The sequence below is a fragment of the Achroia grisella genome, unplaced genomic scaffold (assembly GCF_030625045.1).
Source record: "Achroia grisella isolate CSIRO2021 unplaced genomic scaffold, CSIRO_AGI_Agris_v1 utg779, whole genome shotgun sequence".
NCBI classification, from domain to species: Eukaryota; Metazoa; Arthropoda; class Insecta; order Lepidoptera; family Pyralidae; genus Achroia; species Achroia grisella.
In genome coordinates, this window is record NW_026713019.1 from 1,880,338 (window position 1) to 1,902,307 (window position 21,970).

The following is a 21,970-nucleotide window of genomic DNA, read 5'->3' on the forward strand; positions in this document are numbered from 1 at the left end:
TGAAATAAATAATATTTTAATATTTAGCAAACATTTATAAAATTTGGTTATTTTTCTTTTCTATTAGTTTCATAAAAAGTTTTTGTTATGATTAGGAGTTGATCATAATGACCGACGTCTACTGTCTATGAGTCTATGATCTAACAATTTCAAAATGGCAAAAGAATTTTAATTTTTTGATTTGAATTACTAGGTTTGATTACACAACCAACGGATTATGTCATCAAACCTTAGAATTCAAAGCAAAAATAACACACAATACGTAATATTCATAGCACAATTTCAACAAACAAAGAAAAAAAGAATCGACATGTCAAATAATAGAAAAAATCAATTACGAATTTACAAAATTACCTAATTGATTAATTTAGTAATACAGTTGCTACTAATTTACTAACCAAATAAAATTGATTAAAATAGATAGGTTTGCAACATTATATTAACTATATTTGTCAAGTTTCAGGCTGGTTTGAGGTATAATATTTCTGTGCTTAACTCATTAAGCTGTATAAAAAAATATGGATGAATAGATACATTGTTGGCGCCTAACCGAACCAAATATTTATATTGGCGCCAAATTGTAATAATCATAGTGACTGGTTATTTGCTCAGTGGTATTTAATGGATAACGAAATAATTCTATACTAGCGTCAATTAAAATTATTTGATATTGATTAACCAGTATACTAATCCACAGGTACGAATAATATTGGAATTATCATGGAAACAGTTAATCTACCAACAGAAAATGCTCAAGAACCAAGTGAAGAAGCTCAGCAACCAACCGTAAAACAATTATTTTACTCGTATTTATAGAATATCCTTACATACCTACAAATATATTCTTAGAAAAAATCTACTACATGTAGTTTACATTGCTGTGTATGCATCTACCCTCTGTTAAAAATTAAAATTGTTTAAGTACTTAAAGTCTAAAAATTTGTTATTTCAGTTTGATACAAACATGTCATTCAAAAAAAGTAAAGCAAAGAAAAACAATATTAGATTTTCAACAACAGCTGAAAATCCTGTATCTCAGACAAATAGGTAATTATAAATTGACAATCGTTATACATAGTTACCACGGCTTTGTAGAGCCATTTTCACTAGGCTAGCTACGCAACAGTATTAAGATAAGTCCAAAAAAAGAGCATTGTTTGAGTTCAAAACAAGGAGAGACGGTAAGAACAAGAATACACCTAAAAGTCAAATAATGGAATAGTGCACCCACCTGCGCTAACGGCAGGGCATCAGTGGAGGATGATGAGAATGAGATCAGGTCAGTTTACCCATCATGATTAAATAACCAGTATTTAACCACGATGGTTTTCATGGATAACCGCGTGGAGGTCGACCTCGGTGGTCTAGCGAATTGGTACACAGCTTTACTTCCGATGGTCACGGGTTTGATCCCTTGCACGGTGCAAACATTTGTATTCATGAGTATTGGTCTGGGTATCTTAAGTATTTATATCAGTCGTCTACTCATAATACTAGCTCTGCTTACCATGGGACTAGATGACGCTGTGTGAATTGTCAGTTGTTATTTATTTATATTATTATTATTTAACATGGCATATTATTAACAATCCTCTTCCCATACTATATTTCAGTTATAAGGATTTCCTTAGCCAACCGGCTGCAGGTCTCTCCCACCGCGAGAGACTGCTGTGGCTACAGAGACGACGTACATCGGGCTTGTGGGTGCAATGCGACGACTGTGACCGCTGGCGGTACCTGGACCACGTCATTGACAGCCGCGAACTGCCTGAGAAATGGTATTGTCGGATGAATCCAGGTTCGTTTTATTTTTATTAATAACCAGCTGTACACGCGACTTCGCCCGCGTGGTAACTACTGGAAACTAACCTTATTTTTCTAAAATAAAAGATTTTTTAAAAAAAAAGTAGTTTTAGTCTTTATTATATCAGCTACCTGCCAGTAAAAGTACATTCAAAATCGGTCCAGCTATTTCGGAGATTAGCCGGAACAAACAGATTTTTTCAATATTACAAACAGACACTCCAATTTTATTTAGGTATATGTCTAGATAATATCTGAGTAATAGCACAGATAACATAATATTGTAATAGTGTGGGAACTCAGATAAGGATGTAAATGTTCAGTTTGCAGTTTTTTTTTTCACTGTGTTGTTTCATGCCCCTATATCCATCTCCAGTAGGTATAGTTTCCACATAACTCTTGCTATTTAATTAACAGATAATACGATCGCGAGCTGCTCTGCTCCTGAAGCTGCCATTCCGTTACGGGATGAAGAAGATCTAATCCACAGCGAGTATTCCGCTGGGTCGGTAGTGTGGGCACGCCTACCCGGTTGGCCCTGGTGGCCTGGTATGGTTGACGATTGTCCGGATACTGAACAATTCTATTGGCTGGACGGCTTCTCTGATATACCAGTGAGTTCGTTAAAAAATATCTCGCCATTCAATATAAAAGCATGGTTAAACTTACGATGCCTAATAATACCTAGTTTTTTAATAGAGCGTATATCTAAAGCTGCATTACTCCTACCAGATTTGGCTGGGCAACACGAGAGAGAGAAACACGAGCGGTGTTGACGTACATCGGCAAAGAGGCCCCTTGAACCTATACCCGGGTCACAAATATCGGGAGCTGCTCGGAGTTTCTCTCTCTGCCACACGATGGATACCGGCACCCGCACGGTGAATCCATGAAATGCTAAGGTGCTAGGTTGCTATTTCTTACACCTTATTATAAATACAATATTTCTTTTTCCTTTTACAGACATATTACAATGTCGTCTTCTTTGACTCCCTTGAAGTTACAAGAGCTTGGATAAAACCTAATCAACTAAAACCATACAGTATCAATAAGAAAAAAATGTATAATGTTCTTAAAAATAAGAAATACATGAAGCGCTTGGAAGCAGCTGCGAGGCAGGCCGAGGATGCCAATATGCTGCCATTAGAGAATCGACTGTCTAAATATAGTTTCATAAATAGATACAACGGATCAATTAATGAACCAAAAAAAATTATGAAAGAATCGTTGAAAAAGTTTACAAATCAATTAAAACGGAAACTTCACATCGAGTTGTCTAGTGAGAGCTCTTGTAGTGATTCAGAATACGACAAGACTCCACCTAAAATAACGTCTAATGAAAAATCTAATGTTACTATTTTGGGAAAGCCAAAAGAAAAAAATATTACTAAAAACAGGGTAATAAATAACAATATTGATGTTAACACAATAACACCAGAAGACATTTCCGCAGAAAGCCAACTACTGGATGACACCAATACCAGTACTTCAGCTATAATAACTGTAAATGCAAAAAATCCGCCAGATTCCATGGCGGTACAAATAGGTAACTCCCAGGTGGCTAATGATTCCAGTGTCGATGGTAAGCCAATATTTTTCATACCATGTTTAGATTTCTTCTTGAATAGTTTCTATTGGAAATAGCAAATAAACTACATTACACCATATTATGCCTTATAAGGTATGTTATGCCAATGCTAGTGCTAGTATTTATCCATGAAGCCTAATCACAATTAAAATCTGAAAGTGGAAATCTGAAAATAATATTAATCCCAACCTTGGTTTAAATAAAATAAATGTGTGTCTGACTGTGGGTGTACATGTCAAATATTTATAAATTTTAATTATGCATTATTTAAAAAAATATTAGGCATTAAGTATGGCACGTCAGAAAAATTATAGGGTACAAAGGCAAACTCGTAATATCCATTACTATCAAACTGACCTATCCTACCAGGGCTAAACAACCTGATTTAACCTTCATTTTCTTTGAATTCTGCATGCTTTTATTACATGCGTGTACGTCGCAGTATTTCATTATCATTCTTCATAAAAAATACTACAATGATGATTTCTCATGTATATAGTAAGAATTTATCGATAACTATTATCGAAGGATAATACTGACAATACGATGTAGAAAAGTGTAGAAAAGTGTAGTAAACATGTCGGTTCATATTTTATTTTATAAGTGTGCAAGTCATAAATAAATTGAGATCCACTTTATGCAAATAGTAAGTGTCGGCTATTCAATAAAAAAAATCTCTGCGTTGCACGTACGTTATACAAATTACGTAGCAGTATGACATATTTTTGATCATTTATTTAAAAGATGATCATAAATATGTTAGACATACACACGGTTAGTTACATACACCGACGGTGTGTAAATATCTAAATATATTTTGGTTTAACACTGTTACGTAAACGTATATAAAACAGATGCAAACATAATAACATCATTACTAATAAAGTTTGGATTTACGATTATAAAGATTTTAAATTTTTTAATAACCAATTATTCACCAAGCAAAACATCAGCATGTTTACCATTCTACTCGCTATATATACAAATAGATAAAGTGATCACATGTGATTACAGGTTTAGTACCAAAAATGCACATTATCAACACTGATAAAGACACTTCGGTTGGATCACCGCGCAGCAGCCGTACAGGCGAAGTCTTAGCTCACATACCGTCATCGGGTAGTGACGACTTTGAATTTTAATTTTTACTTTATGTATTTTTTTGTGTTATATTTAAAATATGCTATTTACGATTTTTTCTCTTATCCAAAGTCATTACAATAGAATTGCGTATCTGGTAGCTCTATACTTTTATTTTAGTAATAAAGTTATTGATACCGTTTCTTGTTTTTATAAACACCCCAGAACAGGGTCTGCGTCAGTGACTCTGCGGGTCTAACCTGTCTCTGCTACCGACTAGAATAGTTTACGCTATGTAATATTATGTTATCTGTGGTTTACGCCAATCAACCTGCTTTGCTCCCCATTAAAAGATGTGATAAATATAAGCCTCAGTAACGGTACCGTAGACGGTTGCCACTGGCACAGTATACTTTAAAATATCTGTGAAAATTGGCAGTTGAAAAAGGTAAAAGTGAGTTACGTAAGCAGACGACTTTTTACAAAGTCTACCTCGGTGTAATCATCTCAACAATCATCAACTTCTATATAAGCAGTTTGACTTCATACTCTATCAGTTAAATTAAATCGAAATCCAACTACACCTATTATAACTAATCTGTCACAGAAATGTCAGAAGGACTGGTACTCCATACCGTATTTTTTTATATAATCGGATTATCACAGAACCACCTGATAAAGCGGTAACCTTCGCCGATTTACATGAACATCACTATTGGTATCACGTTATCGTATGACACCGGCCGCACCACTCATGCATTGCTGTTACAGAGGATTAGGATGTCATGCCTCTTATTCCGTAATTTATATAAAAATATAAATTATTTGAAAATAGACTAAAATAAAAAGGTATGTTTGATATTATTATATTATAAAAATATGGATGTTGACTTGATGAATTCGAAAATAAGAAAATATCGATTGAAGATAATAATCGAATGAAGAATAAATAATTTTGATATTTTAGGAAACAAAAATATATGGAAAGGTATCAAGTCTATTTCTTTGTTACTATACAAAAATTAAGAGCTATATTATTCATTGACGGATAGAACAATTATTACTTCCTCCTAATTATATACTTATTTTTTTAGGAAGCTTGCCTTTATTCCGAATTAAGGGACAGAATCAAGACAATGATGATGAAGAGCAAATACTTGCTAGATTTTCTTTCAATATATTCTGGTACAGCTACGTTCCGATATCATAATATCGATGTCTCGATCTAAAGGACTTAAAATCGATGTCAACACGTTATATATTTCGAACATCCCTAATTTCCTATATAAAAAAAATCTAATTGAGCAACCGAGAATAGATCGAGGTTTTTACCTTTGATACACAATTTTTGGACAAAAAGAATAAAATAAAGTGATTTAAAACTTTAAAATTTTAAAAGTTATCAAATAAATTAATAATTGTTACCATATAACTGCGCCCATGGCGACTATATCTTTTGCCAAAAATTTGGTTAATCCAGGTAGGTCACTTTGTTTGAATTAAATAAATACTGAATAAAAAGGCAGCAGGCCGTCTTAATTACATGATATAATACTTTTGCTTTTCTTTTTTACTATACTACAATTTTTTTAAATTAATATCGTTCATATTAGTTTGGTTATCTAGATATTATGTAAATGGTGTTATTCTCTTAAATTTTGTTAATGAATGTCCTTATTAGAAGTTATTCTTAAAAAAGTATATTTTTATCTATTCAGTGACTTCTAGAAAATACTTATTAATTTGCTATAGTGTCTACTTAAATTTGTTGGTTATAATTTTTATAGGTTATGTTATTGATTTTCTATCTTTCTTTGGTTATAGCTCTTAAATTGGTCTTAAAAAACAATCAGTGTTCGCAATTAAGATGCGGTAATGGTTTCTCCGGTTTAACTCCACTGAGTATTGTACTGAAAAGGAACTATGCTGAGAAGCAGGTCTTTGAAAGAACTAAACCTCATTGTAATGTTGGAACTATAGGACATGTAGATCATGGAAAAACTACATTAACAGCTGCTATAACAAAAGGTATAGAACAATATATTAGATTATACTTGGTTACATTATATTGTGTACTCTTTTCTTTATAATAGGAGGAGAATAGTTTTTAATAAAATAGCTAAAAACTGGCTAGAATCAAAGTTAAATCTCTGAGCTCATTTTAGAGACAAATATTAACTTTGGTATTGTAATACTGATTTTCCAATAAAACAAAGCTTCCCATAAATAATAAGTGCTTTAAAAGTAGTGTAGTAAAAATATATAAAATTGATCATCTTAGAATTAATGTACAGTAGGAAATGATATAAAATAATTTTCTATAATAAAACTAGTTTAAAATCTAGTAGAAATAATATAAAATAAAGAAATTACATTAGCCTTAATACTTTGTGCTGACTTTTCTTATAACTTATTTGGTAATTGATGTAATATACATATGGTCATTCTTCAAAGTACTACCTAATAATAATAATAAATTATTATTATTCTATTGTAGTTTCTACAACCTTTATAATAATATGTTATTCTATAAATTTTTAGTATTAGCTGATATAAACTTAGCACAAAAGAAAGGCTATACAGACATTGACAATGCTCCTGAAGAGAAAGCTCGTGGAATCACTATTAATGTTGCTCATGTTGAGTATCAAACAGAACAGAGACATTATGGCCACACGGACTGTCCAGGGCATGCAGATTATATTAAGGTATGATATCACTGTTGTAACAACATGTCTAGACTCTAGTCCCATGAAACTCTATAAACTAAGTCAGTAATGTGTTTTAGAACATGATCACTGGTACTGCTCAAATGGATGGTGCTATACTGGTAGTGGCTGCCACTGATGGTGTCATGCCGCAGACAAGAGAGCATTTACTCCTTGCCAAACAGATTGGTATCCAGCATGTTGTTGTATTCATTAATAAGGTTGATGCTGCTGATCAAGAAATGGTTGAACTGGTCGAAATGGAAATCAGGGAGCTCATGTCTGAAATGGGTTATGATGGTGATAATGTTCCTGTTGTAAAAGGTTGGTAGATGTAAGGTTATAGTTTTTTTATGTAATTGGACAATGGCCTACTGTATAGTAAGTGGTAGACATGAACAGCACACATAAATTACCATACATCCCTATGTCGGAGGATGCATTAGTCATGTGTCACCATATCAGAGGATTGAGATATTATGCCTCTTAATATGTAATTACTTAATTATACTTCGATCCCTACAGTTAAAAAGTATTTCACAAACCAAGCTGCTTGGCAATTGATATAGCTGAGACTGAGATTGATACAGACAACTTCAAAATATAACAGTATAACATTATCTCTGTTTATTATTTTATATTAGACTCACATTTTCATTATACTGTTATAAAATTATTGAATAAAAAATAGATAGCAATTTTCATAAATATTGTAGCGCAAGCTTGGGATCAATAAAGATCTAAAGTAATATCCTAATAATTTTATTACAGGTTCAGCCTTATGTGCTCTAGATGATAAAAGTCCCGATATTGGAGCTGAAGCCATTACTCAACTCTTGAAAGAAATAGATGCCTATATTCCAACACCAGTACGTGAATTAGATAAGCCATTCCTCATGCCTGTGGAATCAGTTCACTCTATACCTGGACGTGGCACAGTTGTTACAGGTCGTTTGCACAGAGGTAATTATGAGTACATGGTTTTTACTCACAACTTCCATTATTTGATATATTCATTGACTGAGAAAAAAGTAATCCTATGTTTAGACAAACTTTGCTGTAACTTTACGTTTTTAAGTCAAAATGTATAATGGAAACCAAAAACCAATAAGGTGCAAAGAGGTAATAATCAAAGATTTAAACTTTATTATTTGTTTTTGAAGTTTATATATGTGTAACGGATAAACATCTCATTTTTATTTCGGAGAAGAATCATGACAGTGACGTATTCAATCCAGGCATGGCTTCTACATGCTGCTCTCTGGAATGCCCCAATCAAATGGCATTGTTGATAGGGGCCATCCTGACTGAACAATACAAGCTCAAGAGAGTTACATTATTACAGCTGATTTTTTTTTATATATAACTGTCCAACACTGTATAACAATTCGATCAGTATGAGACTGGAATGGAACACTAGTTAGTAAAATTAGCACAATAAAGAGAAATCTTATTGCCAAACTATTTCAGATCTTGATTTTGATGTTTCATTATTTCTTTAAATTTCCATTTAGGTAATTATTTGTACCTGATTGTGCTAACAAAATAAGCTGGCGTTTTACCAGAGGAAGACAATAGGTTGATCATAAGTAAAAGAAGTCAAACCAGTTACCCATTCTGGCGAACTTATATGGAATTATCCAGAATGGTTTCTAGGACGAACCTCATGGAGATTGATGTGATAGGTTACTTTGCTAGTAATTAAGCCAATAGCCTTCCTACTAACAATCTCTTGGGGGACACCCAAATGTTTTGTTATTTCATTTAGGTATTAATTTAAGCTATTATTACATTATAGGTGTACTCAAAAAGGGTACTGAATGTGAAATAGTCGGACATGGTAAGATTATGAAGACAACTGTGACAGGTGTTGAAATGTTCCACAAAACTTTGGAGGAAGCACAAGCTGGTGATCAACTAGGTGCGCTGGTCCGCGCCATAAAGAGAGAACAAATAAAACGTGGAATGGTTATGGCCAAGCCTGGTACTGTCAAAGCTCATGATAATGTTGAAGCTGCTGTTTATATATTGAGCAAAGACGAAGGAGGCCGTTCAAAGCCATTCACATCATTCATCCAGTTGCAAATGTTCTCAATGACATGGGATTGTGCATCTCAAGTGATTATTCCTGACAAAGAAATGGTAATGCCAGGCGAAGATGCAAAGTAAGTTCTGAATTCTAAATACAGTTTAAATAATTATTTAGCCTTCTGCAACATAAATAAATATATTTCTTTATTATTTACTAGCAGTACATGCGACTTCGTCCGCATGGAATTTAACTTTAGTTTTCTAAAATAAAAGTAGCCTAAGTTACTCTCTATTACATAACCTACCTGCCAAAAAACGTCCCGTCAAAATCGGTTCAGCCATTTCAGAAATTAGCCGGAGCAAACAGACAGACAGACAGACAAAAATTGTGAAAAATATTTTTTTTGTTGTATGTAGTACGTAGTAAAAAACGGTTATTTCAATATTACAAACAGACACTCCAATTTTATTTATATGTATAGGTTACGAATTAAATCATCTTGATGTACTATTTATGCCATATTATTTTACGCATTTTTTATATTTATGATTGGATCATGTCATATCATTTACGTTAACTATATTTTTGATATTCTTATTTCACTTGGTACATCTAAATACTAAGTGGCAAGGTATGGGTTCACAAAAATTGTTCACATTAATTTGGTTTGTTATTGGTGTTTCCATTACTGGAGAGAGAGTCAGAAATATAAATGCACTTTTCGATCTCTACTTGAACATAAATGTAAACTATTGGGCCACAACTATACTATATTAGTACTGTTATATGTATGATTTTTGTTTTTTTATAGGTTGAATTTAAAACTCCTAAAACCTATGGTATGCGAACCTGGCCAACGCTTCACACTGAGGTTAGGTGATTTAACCCTAGGAACTGGAGTTATCACCAAAATTAACAATAATTTATCTGAAGATGAAAGATTGACACTCTTAGAAGGCAAGAAGGCTCGAGAAAAGGCCGCAGCAAAGAAGTAAATTATGTAATTGGATTTAATTTTAAGCCTAGTCGTGTAGTTCACATTATTATGTTATGCATTTAAAATTGATTAAAATCCTATAAAAAAAAACGTGTTTTATTGTTCCAGTGGTATATGGAATAAATAGAGTGTTCATTTGTAACAAGTAGTAGACAGTATTAGGTGGTATTAGCGCACTATGTATATAACAAACTATATTTACATTTTTCTTCTGTAAATAGATATGGCGCATGTCGATGTCCTACTAAAAAAGCAAGTACGTAACTCAGTTTAATCAGTAATAAATTCATTTTTCACATTCATTTAATTAAATATTGATATGTCTTCTTAGTGAATGGCATGTTATTAGAACTAATGAATAATAAACAAATTCTGTCTTAAACTGTTATTTTATTTTAAAAACTAATATAGCATAACCGACTGGTTCATAAGGACTTTAGAAATAACATCTATTCACTCTAACTTCTTAAGGCGACGTTTAGCTTAGGGTACATGTCTACTTGTATGAACTACAGAACTCACATTTCCTTTCACTTTTCATATTCTTTCTTACATCCCAAATCGACAAACAATTCTTTATATTCTGTAATAATAACTTGCTCATATGGTCCATTACTATATTCAGAAAGGATTATTTTCAATTTTGCAACAGACTACAATTCATTAATATTACACGAACATTCACAATCTACTGCTTCAGTGTTACATATTTTAACCGCCAATTAACTATTTTTGTATAGGTTGCGAATAGGCAGTGAAGTAACAGAATAAGAGGCATACAAAATTCAGGTAGACTGAATAGCAATGCATGAGTGATATCACGAGTGTACACATGATAATGTAGTGCTGTTCGTGTATATGAGTGACGTATGTAATGAAATTTAAAACCGAAGTTGTGAAATAAAATTAATGAGAACTATTCAAGTTTACGTTGTGTCTCGGTGGTTTAGAAAAACGCCTTACTATCATTATTATTACATATGACTTGTCTAGTACCTACAAAACAGGGTCTGCTTAGCTAGATGGCGCTGTATGAATTCTATAATTATTATTCAACTTTATAAATTGATTTGTGTATTTTTAAACAAACTACCATAATACTCAATTCTTTTTTTAACTACAGCTAGTTAGTACGATGTACGTTGTTAATCTTAAACTTTTTTTAGGTTTAAATAAAATAAAAAATCTCTTTGTTTTTATTAAAAAGTGTCACCACAATTTTATTATGAAATATTGTCAGTCCTTGTTTAACAAAACGATACAATTTCACTGGAGATAGGGCTCAATACTATGTACACATAGCTGCTGCCTGTAAGTTTGGATGTACTCAGAATATTATTCACAATGTAACAGTTTATGCACTGACAAAAATATTAATTCAATGATTTGAATAGGTAACAAAAGTAAAGAAAACAACGTATTTAAGAGGTATTACAATTGCCTGAATAAATATTATTTATCAACTAGTTCATATTTTACACACTCCATATCAAGAAGCAAATTAAAATTACTTTTTATAAGGATACAAAGAACTGTTATTTATGGTTATTAAATCAGATATAGTATTGAAAAAGAATATTTTTTCAAACCATGTTTTTTTGATATGGTCAATGTTTATATTTGTGATGTGATTGATATTTGTCTATAAACACATTCAAATATTATGGAACATTAATTATCCACATTCTTTTTTAACATTGTAATGTGTTATAGAACAATTAAGGTTTATATTTAAACATAGTGTACTCTTTATTACCAGAGCCTAATGGAATGAAAAATTATGACATTTTGTTATAATTGATAACTTCAGTTTATGCAGTTTTCCTTTAAGTTGTATTTAAGCATTTACTTTATTGTTAAACAAAGAAAGTTAATTAAGATTATTTAGATAATACTCTGCATTAAATACAATGTCAATGGAGAACTTGCATTTAGAAATATACATGTATGACATATCAATCATATTATTAAGAGGGCACTGAAATTTTGTTGTATACATTATTTTTACAAGTCTTCATCCTCCTCTGGGAGAGCAGTGTCTTGAGCTTCCTTGAGATCTTTTTCGATTTGGTTCACCAGTTGTGGGTCCATTGTAACCTCTGGTGGCACCAGAGCAGGCATAGCCACAAACTCTAAGTTGCCATCACCAATCAATTTTCTTGCAAGCCACAGGAAAGGCTTTTCAAAATTGTAGTTTGATTTAGCAGAGATGTCATAATACTGAAATAGATAAATAAGTAATATTGAAATTTATCTACTTTAATTATTTTTATCTAGAGTTTGTTACAGTTATTAGCCAAAAATAAAATTAATTTTATATCAGAATAACAGTAATAAGAGTTTTGATTTCCCATAAAGGGAAATGTGGTCACAGTCTTGAAACTATATAATTAGATTAGTCCCGGAGATTATGTTCCAAGTAGTAAATATAGCTTTAATTTTTTTAGACAACATCAACTTGTTTTGTATAGACAAAAAATGTTATAGATTAGATAACAAATACAACCCACTATAAAAACAAGAGGTCTCTCAGTTTGATATTCATAACATAGTTAGTAGTTATAAATAAAGCTTACCTGAAGGTTCTTTTTCCTGTGGAAAACAATTGTTTTTGCCTTGACTTTTCTGTCTTTAATGTCTACTTTGTTGCCACAAAGCACAATTGGAATGCCTTCACATACACGTACCAAGTCCCTGTGCCAGTTTGGTACATTTTTGTAAGTGACACGAGAGGTTACATCAAACATTATGATAGCACATTGACCTTGAATATAGTAACCATCTCTTAGGCCTCCAAACTTTTCTTGACCAGCAGTATCCCAAACGTTAAATCTTATAGGACCGCGATTTGTGTGGAACACCAAGGGATGCACTTCGACACCTAGTGTGGCGACATATCTTTTTTCAAATTCACCAGTCAAATGTCGTTTTACGAATGTAGTTTTGCCAGTGCCACCGTCGCCAACCAGGACACATTTGAAAGTGGGCATATCAGCGTCCGTCATTTTTGTTTATATTTTATTTCTGAAAACAACAGATATCATAAATAGTAATAAGTAGTGCTCATGTAGTACGAGTAACGCAATGATAAATTGTTAACGCAAGAATTTGCAATACTAAAAAAAAATAACTGAGAAATGTTTAAAGTAAATTAACAATCGCAAGAATGACAAGTTAAATTTAAGTTTTCACCGAATGGCGCTCAGACAGCCTCATAGGAATTTAGCTCTATAGTACCGAACATTACATCAAATTACAATCAAACTACATGAAATTTGTTACAAATATGGATACACAAATCATTATTACAACATATTAAACTAAATTAATAAAAATCTGAATGCTATTTACCAAGATTGCTTAAGAAAATCCAGATTAAACCTTCAACAGAAAGAAGTCGTTACGGCTCACAATGGCGTCACTTGACTAAACGGAAGATTTCTTTGACAACTACTGGCGCAATGACAGTTGGAGTCATAACACTGTCTGAATAAACCAACAAAATCAACGATGTTAATATCAATCTTGGATATATTTTACTAAATTAAATTGGTTATACCTTTTTATATTATTATAAGATATATAGAAAGTTATAAACACAGATGAAATTATTGTGATAATAATTGGTAGTGATTGTGACTATACTGCTTTACCGATCTAGTCTCTGACGTCAAAAATGGTATGAACAATTGCGCCATCTACAACTTTGGTATTCACATTCACACCAGACATGAGATGGCTAGTAAAGTTTCGTTACTTTCGTATGTATCGATTTTTTGAGTGAAGTGAACGTAGTGTTCGTGTCCTTTAGTTTAGTGACGTTTGATAGAAAAATATCTGTGAATGGGATTGTGTAACAAGATAAAACGTTTATTTGGTGTGTGATTTTCTGTAGAGGATGACGAAGGACAGGTTAGCGGCGCTTCAGGCGGTAAGTTGGTTTTCATCTTATTTCTCAACGATGCTCATAGCACGGGACTCATTGATGACCTCGAACCCACACTGGAATTACGTAGGTGTGTACCGAAATTGTAATTAATTCTCCTAATATTTCTTAATATCCCTTTAGAAGAACAAGGGAAGGTGAACGGTGTTCAGGTTCAATGGGATTCTTATGCCTGGTCGCCCCACCCCTGATTTGACACCACTTGAATGATAGCTGTCATTGAAGCGAGACAATTTGTTGCGTTCCGCACTTTTGCGATATAGGTAGCTACCTACTTATCAGTCAAGTCCATTGTTATTTGGTGTAAACCTTACAGAACATTTCACAGTCGGTTAACCGCAAGAAACAATGCTTACTCAATTTTATTGTGAAAACGAGTAATTTTAGCTTTACCCTTGTAGTTAGATAATTGCACCAAAAGTTGTATTAACCAAAAGAGGTACTGCAAAGTAGTAAGTACTTATACACAGGGTTAAAAATACAGACTAGTTTTATTAATACATGTTAGAAAATCCAATGCTAATTTATAATTATTAAAGCATTCAATACAAATAATTCAATCATCAAATTATTTTTTATTGACTTTACCATAAAAGGAAAATCTTTATATGTACAGTTATATTGATTTTTTACCATACAATTATCATTAGTAGAATAGTAGAAAGATGTAGTATACCTATTGACCTGCTTATAAAGACTATACAAATCAAAGGGAACTTAGAATAACATGGGTAATTTGTGCTGCCCGAGGAATTTAAGAAACCACTTGGATTGCAGAATAAAAAATATATATTGTATAGATATAAAGAAATTTATGTAAAAAATATGTTGTTGTATAGATATATAGCAATTTATTTAATTCATAGCATACATAAGTTCTTTTTCTCATAAATTAGGAATTACTTGATCTCTGCAATTTTACCAATGATTTTTTTTTATTTTATGAGCCATTAAGTACTACAAATATGGTATAAGCTTGTAAATTGTGTCCTTTCCTATTTATTATTATTATTTAATTTAGCAAATCACTTCACAGTAGTTTTTCTTCATAATTTTTTTATTTGTTGTCTTTGTAATTGGAAGAAGTTACATACAAAATATGAAAATATTTAAAGTCTTAAGGAAAACTTAAGTATATAAATATTATTTATAGATTGATGTTCAATTGTAATTTTATTAATATGTAAAGAAAATTGTAATTCAGTAATGGAAAATAATATAATTTTCTTTTGGCATTGCAAGCCTGGGCAGCCAGTCTCTTTAATATAATTTTAATTGCTTGTATTAGTTCGATAAAGTGATACAAAATATCTACTTATATAGTTACTTTTAAAAATACATATTCAATTTATATACTTAAATGTTCATCATCTGGTTCTGCCTTATACCACTTATTTAGAGTAAGTGTAATATATTTTTCTATTCCATTATTAGTTCACATAATAAAATGATGAATTTTACAATATCATCATTTACACAGTCCTGGATGGACTTCTTTTTCAACCTGAATATTTGAATGATATCTAGTACAAATCTGGAGGTGTTACTTATAATATACTATTTTACAGACATGAGTTACACTCACATACATCTTCCTTTTTTTTGACACTTTTATTATTTTTAGATATTTATATTTACTGACAACTTTGAACTTAGTTTGTAATCAGTAATCACTTTAGTACTCTGCTAGTTATCAGCTGACGAGGGCGGCTTCCGGCGGCCGACCTTCGTTTGAGTTGACTCATAAAAACATTCGCCGTCATACTGACATCATTCATCACTCTTGACTCTGGTCCTTAAATATGAGGGAAACTTGAGATGAGATTGTACATCGCGATTGTAGTGATTAGAATTTACGAACGTTATACAATACATACCTACTATATTCTTTGGAATAAAAAGTGTTCCAATATTTTTAAAAACAACAAAGTAATGAAATATCTATTATTGTTGATACAAAGAGAAAGTTTTCTCACGAGCAGCGAGCAGTCAGTTTATTGGCTATAATTATTAATCGATAAGTATAAATAAGTACATCATTTTGCTATTTGCAGCTAGTGCAAACTTATTTTATAAAATTTCAGAAATTGCATGATTTCTTTGTTGTCGTCAAGAAAAATTAAGTAAATGCAGGTATTAAATAATAAATCAGTATTCATTTTAGTCTATCGGCTATTAAAAACACTTATCATGACGAAAGTTTAACCGGATTTTACTTAGAATAGAAATATGTAAATATACACCACAAGTTACTAACTAAAATTTTCGAATTTGCATTTAATAAGATCAAAGAACGTCTTACATAGGTGTTTTATCTTATCTACCTCAGCATTAATATACTTTTATACTTACGTACGTATCTATTGATAATAATAATTATGTTTATGCATAAATCTTCTAGCGGTCTAAATGAATCGAATCTTTAATTGTATTCCTGTATATACTTATATTCCTATTGAAATTGGAACCTAGTTACTTTATAGCAGTATGATAGTACCTATAATATGACTTGTAGACCGACTTCGTTATAAGGAACTTGTTTTTTACTTCGGTATCTCTTGGTATTATTATGTATAGATAGTAGGGATTATCATATAAAAAACAGACTATGGAATGCATCCATTATACACTCTATTGAAACATAAATAAATATCTATGTGAATAAAAATCGTGTATCTTTCGTATTGCAATTATTTATAGAAATAAGAAAAAACAAATAAAAATTCAGTGCTTGTAGTGGTATTTAGATTATAACTGAAAATTTACTGAAAGTTTTCTCATAGAACAAAATCATAAAACATCGGATCTCTGTTCTATAAGCTCTGCTGCAGCTCACTATCTAAATATATATACATATGTACATTATGTGAGAATCGCGGTGTAAACCTATTTATAATTTGGTTACTGTTTTATTTAGACAATATATTTGTTCTATTTTTATTTGACGTTATAGAGTGACTCTGTCTGGTTCTAGGTTGTATTGTTGTACAGAGATGGCAATTGTCTCATATGAAAGTGGAATCTTGTAATTTGCAGTACTAAAGTCGTTGCTAGGCGCATGGTTTAGGCGTGGGTATACATACTCCAAATCAATTAATTTTGGGGTGAGCTAATATGGGTGCGCCCTCGTCTGTGTATTTTATTTTTATGTTCTGTATATTTAAATGTGTAAAAGTCCTGCATCAAATATCCTTGTGCCAGATGTCGAGTTGAGAACTTTCTGTACACTCTTGTTATTTTTGTCATGAATTATATTAACTGGAGGAAATATTATTAATATATTTAGGTCCAATAATTAAATAACAAAAGGAACTCCTTCGGAGATTGTGAGACATATTTGTCAGGTTAAAATATGTTTCGTTTAAGTCTTCAAAGTCATATTTCAATTGCAATGACCATTACCATATTACCTTTTATCCGTAATGCTAAGTAATACGTGCCTTGTGTAGACCTTCACCAATTCACAGATTATAGCAATATATTACGCAAATACCCTTATTTATATGAAACTATCTGTTACCCGTTGTAGTATAAAGGTAAAGACAGACAAGCGTCTTTCGCACTATATTAAATATGGATTAAATGTGTCTCCACTACTTTCATAGATATTAGAATATATATTTATTCTACATTAAAACTTCATCAAGAGGCTTCACATCCTAATCTTCAGGAGTGGTAAATGTGACAGACACAGTCTGATAGCAGTCACGGACACTATATCTTTTATACCTTTAGGCGATATATACTCACTATTCGAAATATTTGTTTTTCCTTATGTATGTTGATGTAAAACTATTACAAGTTGGGAAACACTATTAAGTTGTTAATAATGTATAGAAAAGTGTGCCTTCAAACAGTGAAAAAAAAAAATCAAATTGGCGCAGTGATTCCGGAGTTAATTATCTTAACAACATCCATCATTCTCTTTGAAATATGCGTAAAGACAGTATAGGTGCGTTGTTTAATATTTGCACTGGCATTCCCTATGCATGTGTGTACGATAGAGATTACACGAGCGTTAACGTACAACAATAACATTAATTACTATGTTTAACTGTGTCAGTTATCAACTACTCTCATGAGTGACGATGTATGTAATAATCGTCTATACACATGGTTTAAAGGAAAATAATGGATGTTGTTAGGAAACTGAAGTCTGGGGTCACTGTACCACTTTGAGAATAGTTTTCCCTGTTTGAAGGTACATTTTTCTAGAGTTACATATGCAGTATAGATTTTAATGTATACTAAGTTCAAAAAGGTATTAGAACTCAATTGTGTTTTACAACTCCGCAGTATTTTAGTTTCAGTCGTGATGAATCAATAAATAATATTATTTTTTATAATAATGTTTATTATAATAGATAAATATTTCCGGGGCAAATATACACACAATTAATACAATGTACTCTGTTTGGTAATAGTAATGTTATTATTAGAATAATAACATTTGATAAAATCCTTTTCACAATAATGTAAAATTACATACCTACCTAAATACTAAAAAATGAAATCGTATAACATATTTCTAATATCAGTTGTGCCATGGAACAATAATATTTTCTAGATAAGGTTCAATTGACATTACGTAATTTCTAGCGGCTCCCGATAAACAACCTGAACAAAACTACAAATGAATTTGCGCAGTAGACCCTTTCAATATTGATAAGCTGTTGACTATTTTAATATTACAAATTGTTATTTATGTAATATTAAAATAGTCAACAGCTTATCAAATAACTTGATGATGTCTCATGTTCTGTGGAGGAGCTAATACCATTGAAGGTGTTTCATATGAACATGAATGGATGTAAAGGGAGAAGATGACTGGACGTGAGAAGGAGCGTAATGTCGGTTATTTCCAATAGAGAGAGCAGTGTAGAAGAAGACGCCGAACTGCGTCGAGTAATGGCACAAAACGAGCGTATAAAGATCGTTTTTTTCTTAGCTTTAAAATACTATATTGTAGTAAGCAAATAAGAATTTGTGAAATGCTATCTTTTCATTTATCCTAAATAACATTGTATTGTCCATTCAAAGAATTTTTAAAAAGATAACGTGAAGTTTCGAGTTTAAACGTGATAACATTTCATTATTACCAATATAAAATAAGATTGATGTTCATGTATGTACCTAGGTATATATTTCAAGAGGTGTTTCTGTTTAGACCGGATGATCATCCGATCTATTCTAGAAACAAATTCCTATCCCATGAAATTGGAATGAGCCGTTTCGCACCTTTTTATACTCGTCAATTATCTATATGTTTCATAATTCGTCTAAACCTAATTTATGTTTAGACTTTATTATATTAAAAAGAACAGTCTATGAATACACTAATAAAATAGCCTTTTTATATAATACTATCAGTGAAAAAATATTATATTTTTCCTTTGCTTGTTCTATGTATTAAAATTTATCCATGCATTATCGTTGTGACAACATAATTCGTTATAAAGAGTAATAAATAATGAGCATCAACTTAATTAAAGCCCCTTTAACGTATACTGTTATTACGTTACATAACTCCTTGAAGAAAGTAGCCATACTTTGTTAGTGAAACTTTTAAAGTGGTCTACAGTTGTTAGGAACAGTGGCGGAAGTTTGTCATTGTTTACTGCAAACAGTATTACATGTCACCAATTTACCATATATAAAGTATTCAGCAACTCAAACCCATTATGTATATAATTCTATTGACAGCTTCAGGGCTTAGTATAGCTTAGAATCCAGGTAATGACATAGAACCTGCTTGTCTGTAATTAAACCTTGTCCCAATTTATATTTCTGGATTATACTCTCCGATGAAGAAAATATCGATAACAGACCAAATTAACCCTGAGAGACGACGTTCTATTTTTAAATTCCTCGTAACCGTTGGATACTGATACTGTTCATCGCCACAAATGTCTATTGATTTCAAATTTTCCCATGACATGTGCAACGATGCTGACTTATATCTTTTCAATAGCAACAGCGCAATACCTTGCTTTTCCCTTATGTCTAATGTCCAGTAGTGTATTGATTAGTGTTGCTAAAATACAAATAATAAGACTAACTTGGTAATTATTAGAAAAGCATCCAAGCTACTCTTAAGATACTCTCCAAACTCCTATCTCTCCAGTTTATTGGCAACCACAGGACAGCACATCCAGATGGTGGCGAAACAAGAACATATGGCAAGACAAAATCTGGAAACCACCACACTGAGTTATCTAATAAATGGATCACAAATCAATCCTCGCCTTAACCCGCGCCTTTGGCCACTCACCCTCAGTCACATCTCGTCGAATCGTCGAAATCTATGTATAGAAACTAATTTAATCTTATGATTGCTCATCTGCATAGCGATTATACTAAAATGGTAACGATTGATGCGAGCTCATATAATCCTAAAAGATTTATTACTTGTTTAATAACAGTAGATAGTAATTATGTACCTGACAACAATGATATGTTATTGCGAACATGAATCTTAATGTTACATTTGATGTTCTAACAGTGTAATTGGTGTTTGTTGCTTTCACGGTAATTTAGAGCAAACAACAGTGGGTGCTACGCCCCGCAGGGATTTTAGGGGTACACTAGTGACATTGTGACACGGGTTGAATACAAGACACCACGCACTATATTGTTAAACGTCGTTCAATATTACTCTGGCTTTATCTGTTAGCTTCAGCCAATTACTCATTAGGCCTTTGTTAATATACGAAACCCCTATTTGTATACAAATAAGGGCTTGTTAAAGTAAATAAATCTGTAAGCTATAACGAAGTGATTGATTTATGAATTAAATATGTTTACTATTGCTCGTAGAGTATATCTATTTGGTACATTTTTTGTCGAAACGTATAAATAACATCAATAATTCCCAATAATCGTTCGTTTCATTACGGTAATTCGTTTTGACATTATACTGTAAATCCGTTGACATTTGACAGGACTGTACTAGTTTTATACATAATCGTATAATATTGACATGACTAACAGTTTATATAACTTCAATGACACACAAGCTGATGCTTCAATCAATGGAAAGGGATGATTGACTATTTACGGGGACAGCACCACGGACGAATTGCTGTCACCCATATGGCTTACTATATCTTGGCAACTGCTTTGATGTAATCAGACTAGAAATGTGAGACTAAAGGACCCACGTCGAAATTATAAAATGATAGTAAAAAGTTAGATAGAACCCAAATGATGCGTGAGTCAATTTTTTTTATTTTTCCTTATGCGTTCGAGTTATGTAGCGCGTTAATTTGTAGTTTCGTGTACGTAAAGTAATAAAATTATAATATTTTCCCTATATGGTTTCTCGGTATTGCATACTTTCATGATATGTATCAACATACCAATGACTTACTTAATTCTTACATTGTAATTATTTTTAACATTGAGTTTCATAGTATTGACGACCTTAGTGGTCTAGCGGTCACTATGCCTCGATCTATATCTCGATCCCACTTCGGTGTAACCATTTTTATATTCCTACAAGTGCATTGACTTTTTTATGCTTTATATATATAAATGATGTAAAAAATATTTTAGTATACCTATTAAATGAATGCTATTTCAATTACATGAAACTTTTTGACTTAAACATGCTGTGTGGTATGTTATTTTTGTCAAATACTATTGACTGTATTCTAACGTACAGTTACAAAGCTCAGACAATGATATCTCACGGAACTGTACATTATGTATAGGGTCAGGTCACGTATTGAACATTCAAGAGACGTTTCACTGGTGAGGTCCCTTTTCGTCTCATTTGTCGCAGGTGATAAATTGCCCTGAACCCGTTTTCGGATTC

At 32.0% G+C, this 21,970-nt stretch overlaps 4 protein-coding genes across 12 annotated transcripts in view; 3 read left to right on the top strand and 1 right to left on the bottom strand.

The window, feature by feature from the left end:
- The first annotated feature begins 141 nt into the window (after positions 1-141).
- Positions 142-4,626, top strand: LOC131850770 (zinc finger CW-type PWWP domain protein 1-like). Of its 5 annotated transcripts, XM_059201128.1 has the most exons (8): positions 142-193; positions 276-424; positions 698-786; positions 953-1,047; positions 1,614-1,798; positions 2,221-2,417; positions 2,767-3,385; positions 4,406-4,626. In XM_059201128.1, exons 3-8 carry the CDS (start codon positions 721-723, stop codon positions 4,531-4,533), a joined length of 1,290 nt encoding a protein of 429 aa, XP_059057111.1. In that variant the 5' UTR covers positions 142-193; positions 276-424; positions 698-720; the 3' UTR covers positions 4,534-4,626. The 5 variants fall into 5 exon arrangements, with proteins under 5 accessions (XP_059057111.1, XP_059057109.1, XP_059057112.1 ...); XM_059201126.1 differs by having other exon boundaries at positions 149-424; XM_059201129.1 differs by lacking the exons at positions 142-193; positions 276-424 and adding an exon at positions 534-580.
- Positions 4,627-5,750: 1,124 nt separating this feature from the next.
- LOC131850696 (elongation factor Tu) lies at positions 5,751-10,487 on the top strand. Its single transcript, XM_059201016.1, has 7 exons — positions 5,751-5,951; positions 6,296-6,499; positions 7,013-7,179; positions 7,260-7,503; positions 7,951-8,142; positions 8,978-9,344; positions 10,023-10,487. The coding sequence occupies exons 1-7, from the start codon at positions 5,912-5,914 to the stop codon at positions 10,204-10,206; spliced, it is 1,398 nt and encodes a 465-aa protein (XP_059056999.1). The 5' UTR covers positions 5,751-5,911; the 3' UTR covers positions 10,207-10,487.
- Positions 10,488-12,033: 1,546 nt separating this feature from the next.
- LOC131850719 (GTP-binding nuclear protein Ran) lies at positions 12,034-13,666 on the bottom strand. Its single transcript, XM_059201056.1, has 3 exons — positions 13,560-13,666; positions 12,785-13,232; positions 12,034-12,428 (listed from the first exon to the last, which is right to left on the bottom strand). Exons 2-3 carry the CDS (start codon positions 13,211-13,213, stop codon positions 12,213-12,215), a joined length of 645 nt encoding a protein of 214 aa, XP_059057039.1. The 5' UTR covers positions 13,214-13,232; positions 13,560-13,666; the 3' UTR covers positions 12,034-12,212.
- Positions 13,667-13,928: 262 nt separating this feature from the next.
- Positions 13,929-21,970, top strand: part of LOC131850714 (syntaxin-1A) — a 53,394-nt gene continuing 45,352 nt past the window's right edge. For all 5 annotated transcript variants that reach the window (XM_059201049.1, XM_059201051.1, XM_059201048.1 and 2 more), the window contains exon 1: positions 13,929-14,139. In XM_059201049.1, the coding sequence (XP_059057032.1) occupies positions 14,107-14,139 (33 nt within the window). In that variant the 5' untranslated portion in view covers positions 13,929-14,106. The remainder of the gene's footprint in view (positions 14,140-21,970) is intronic.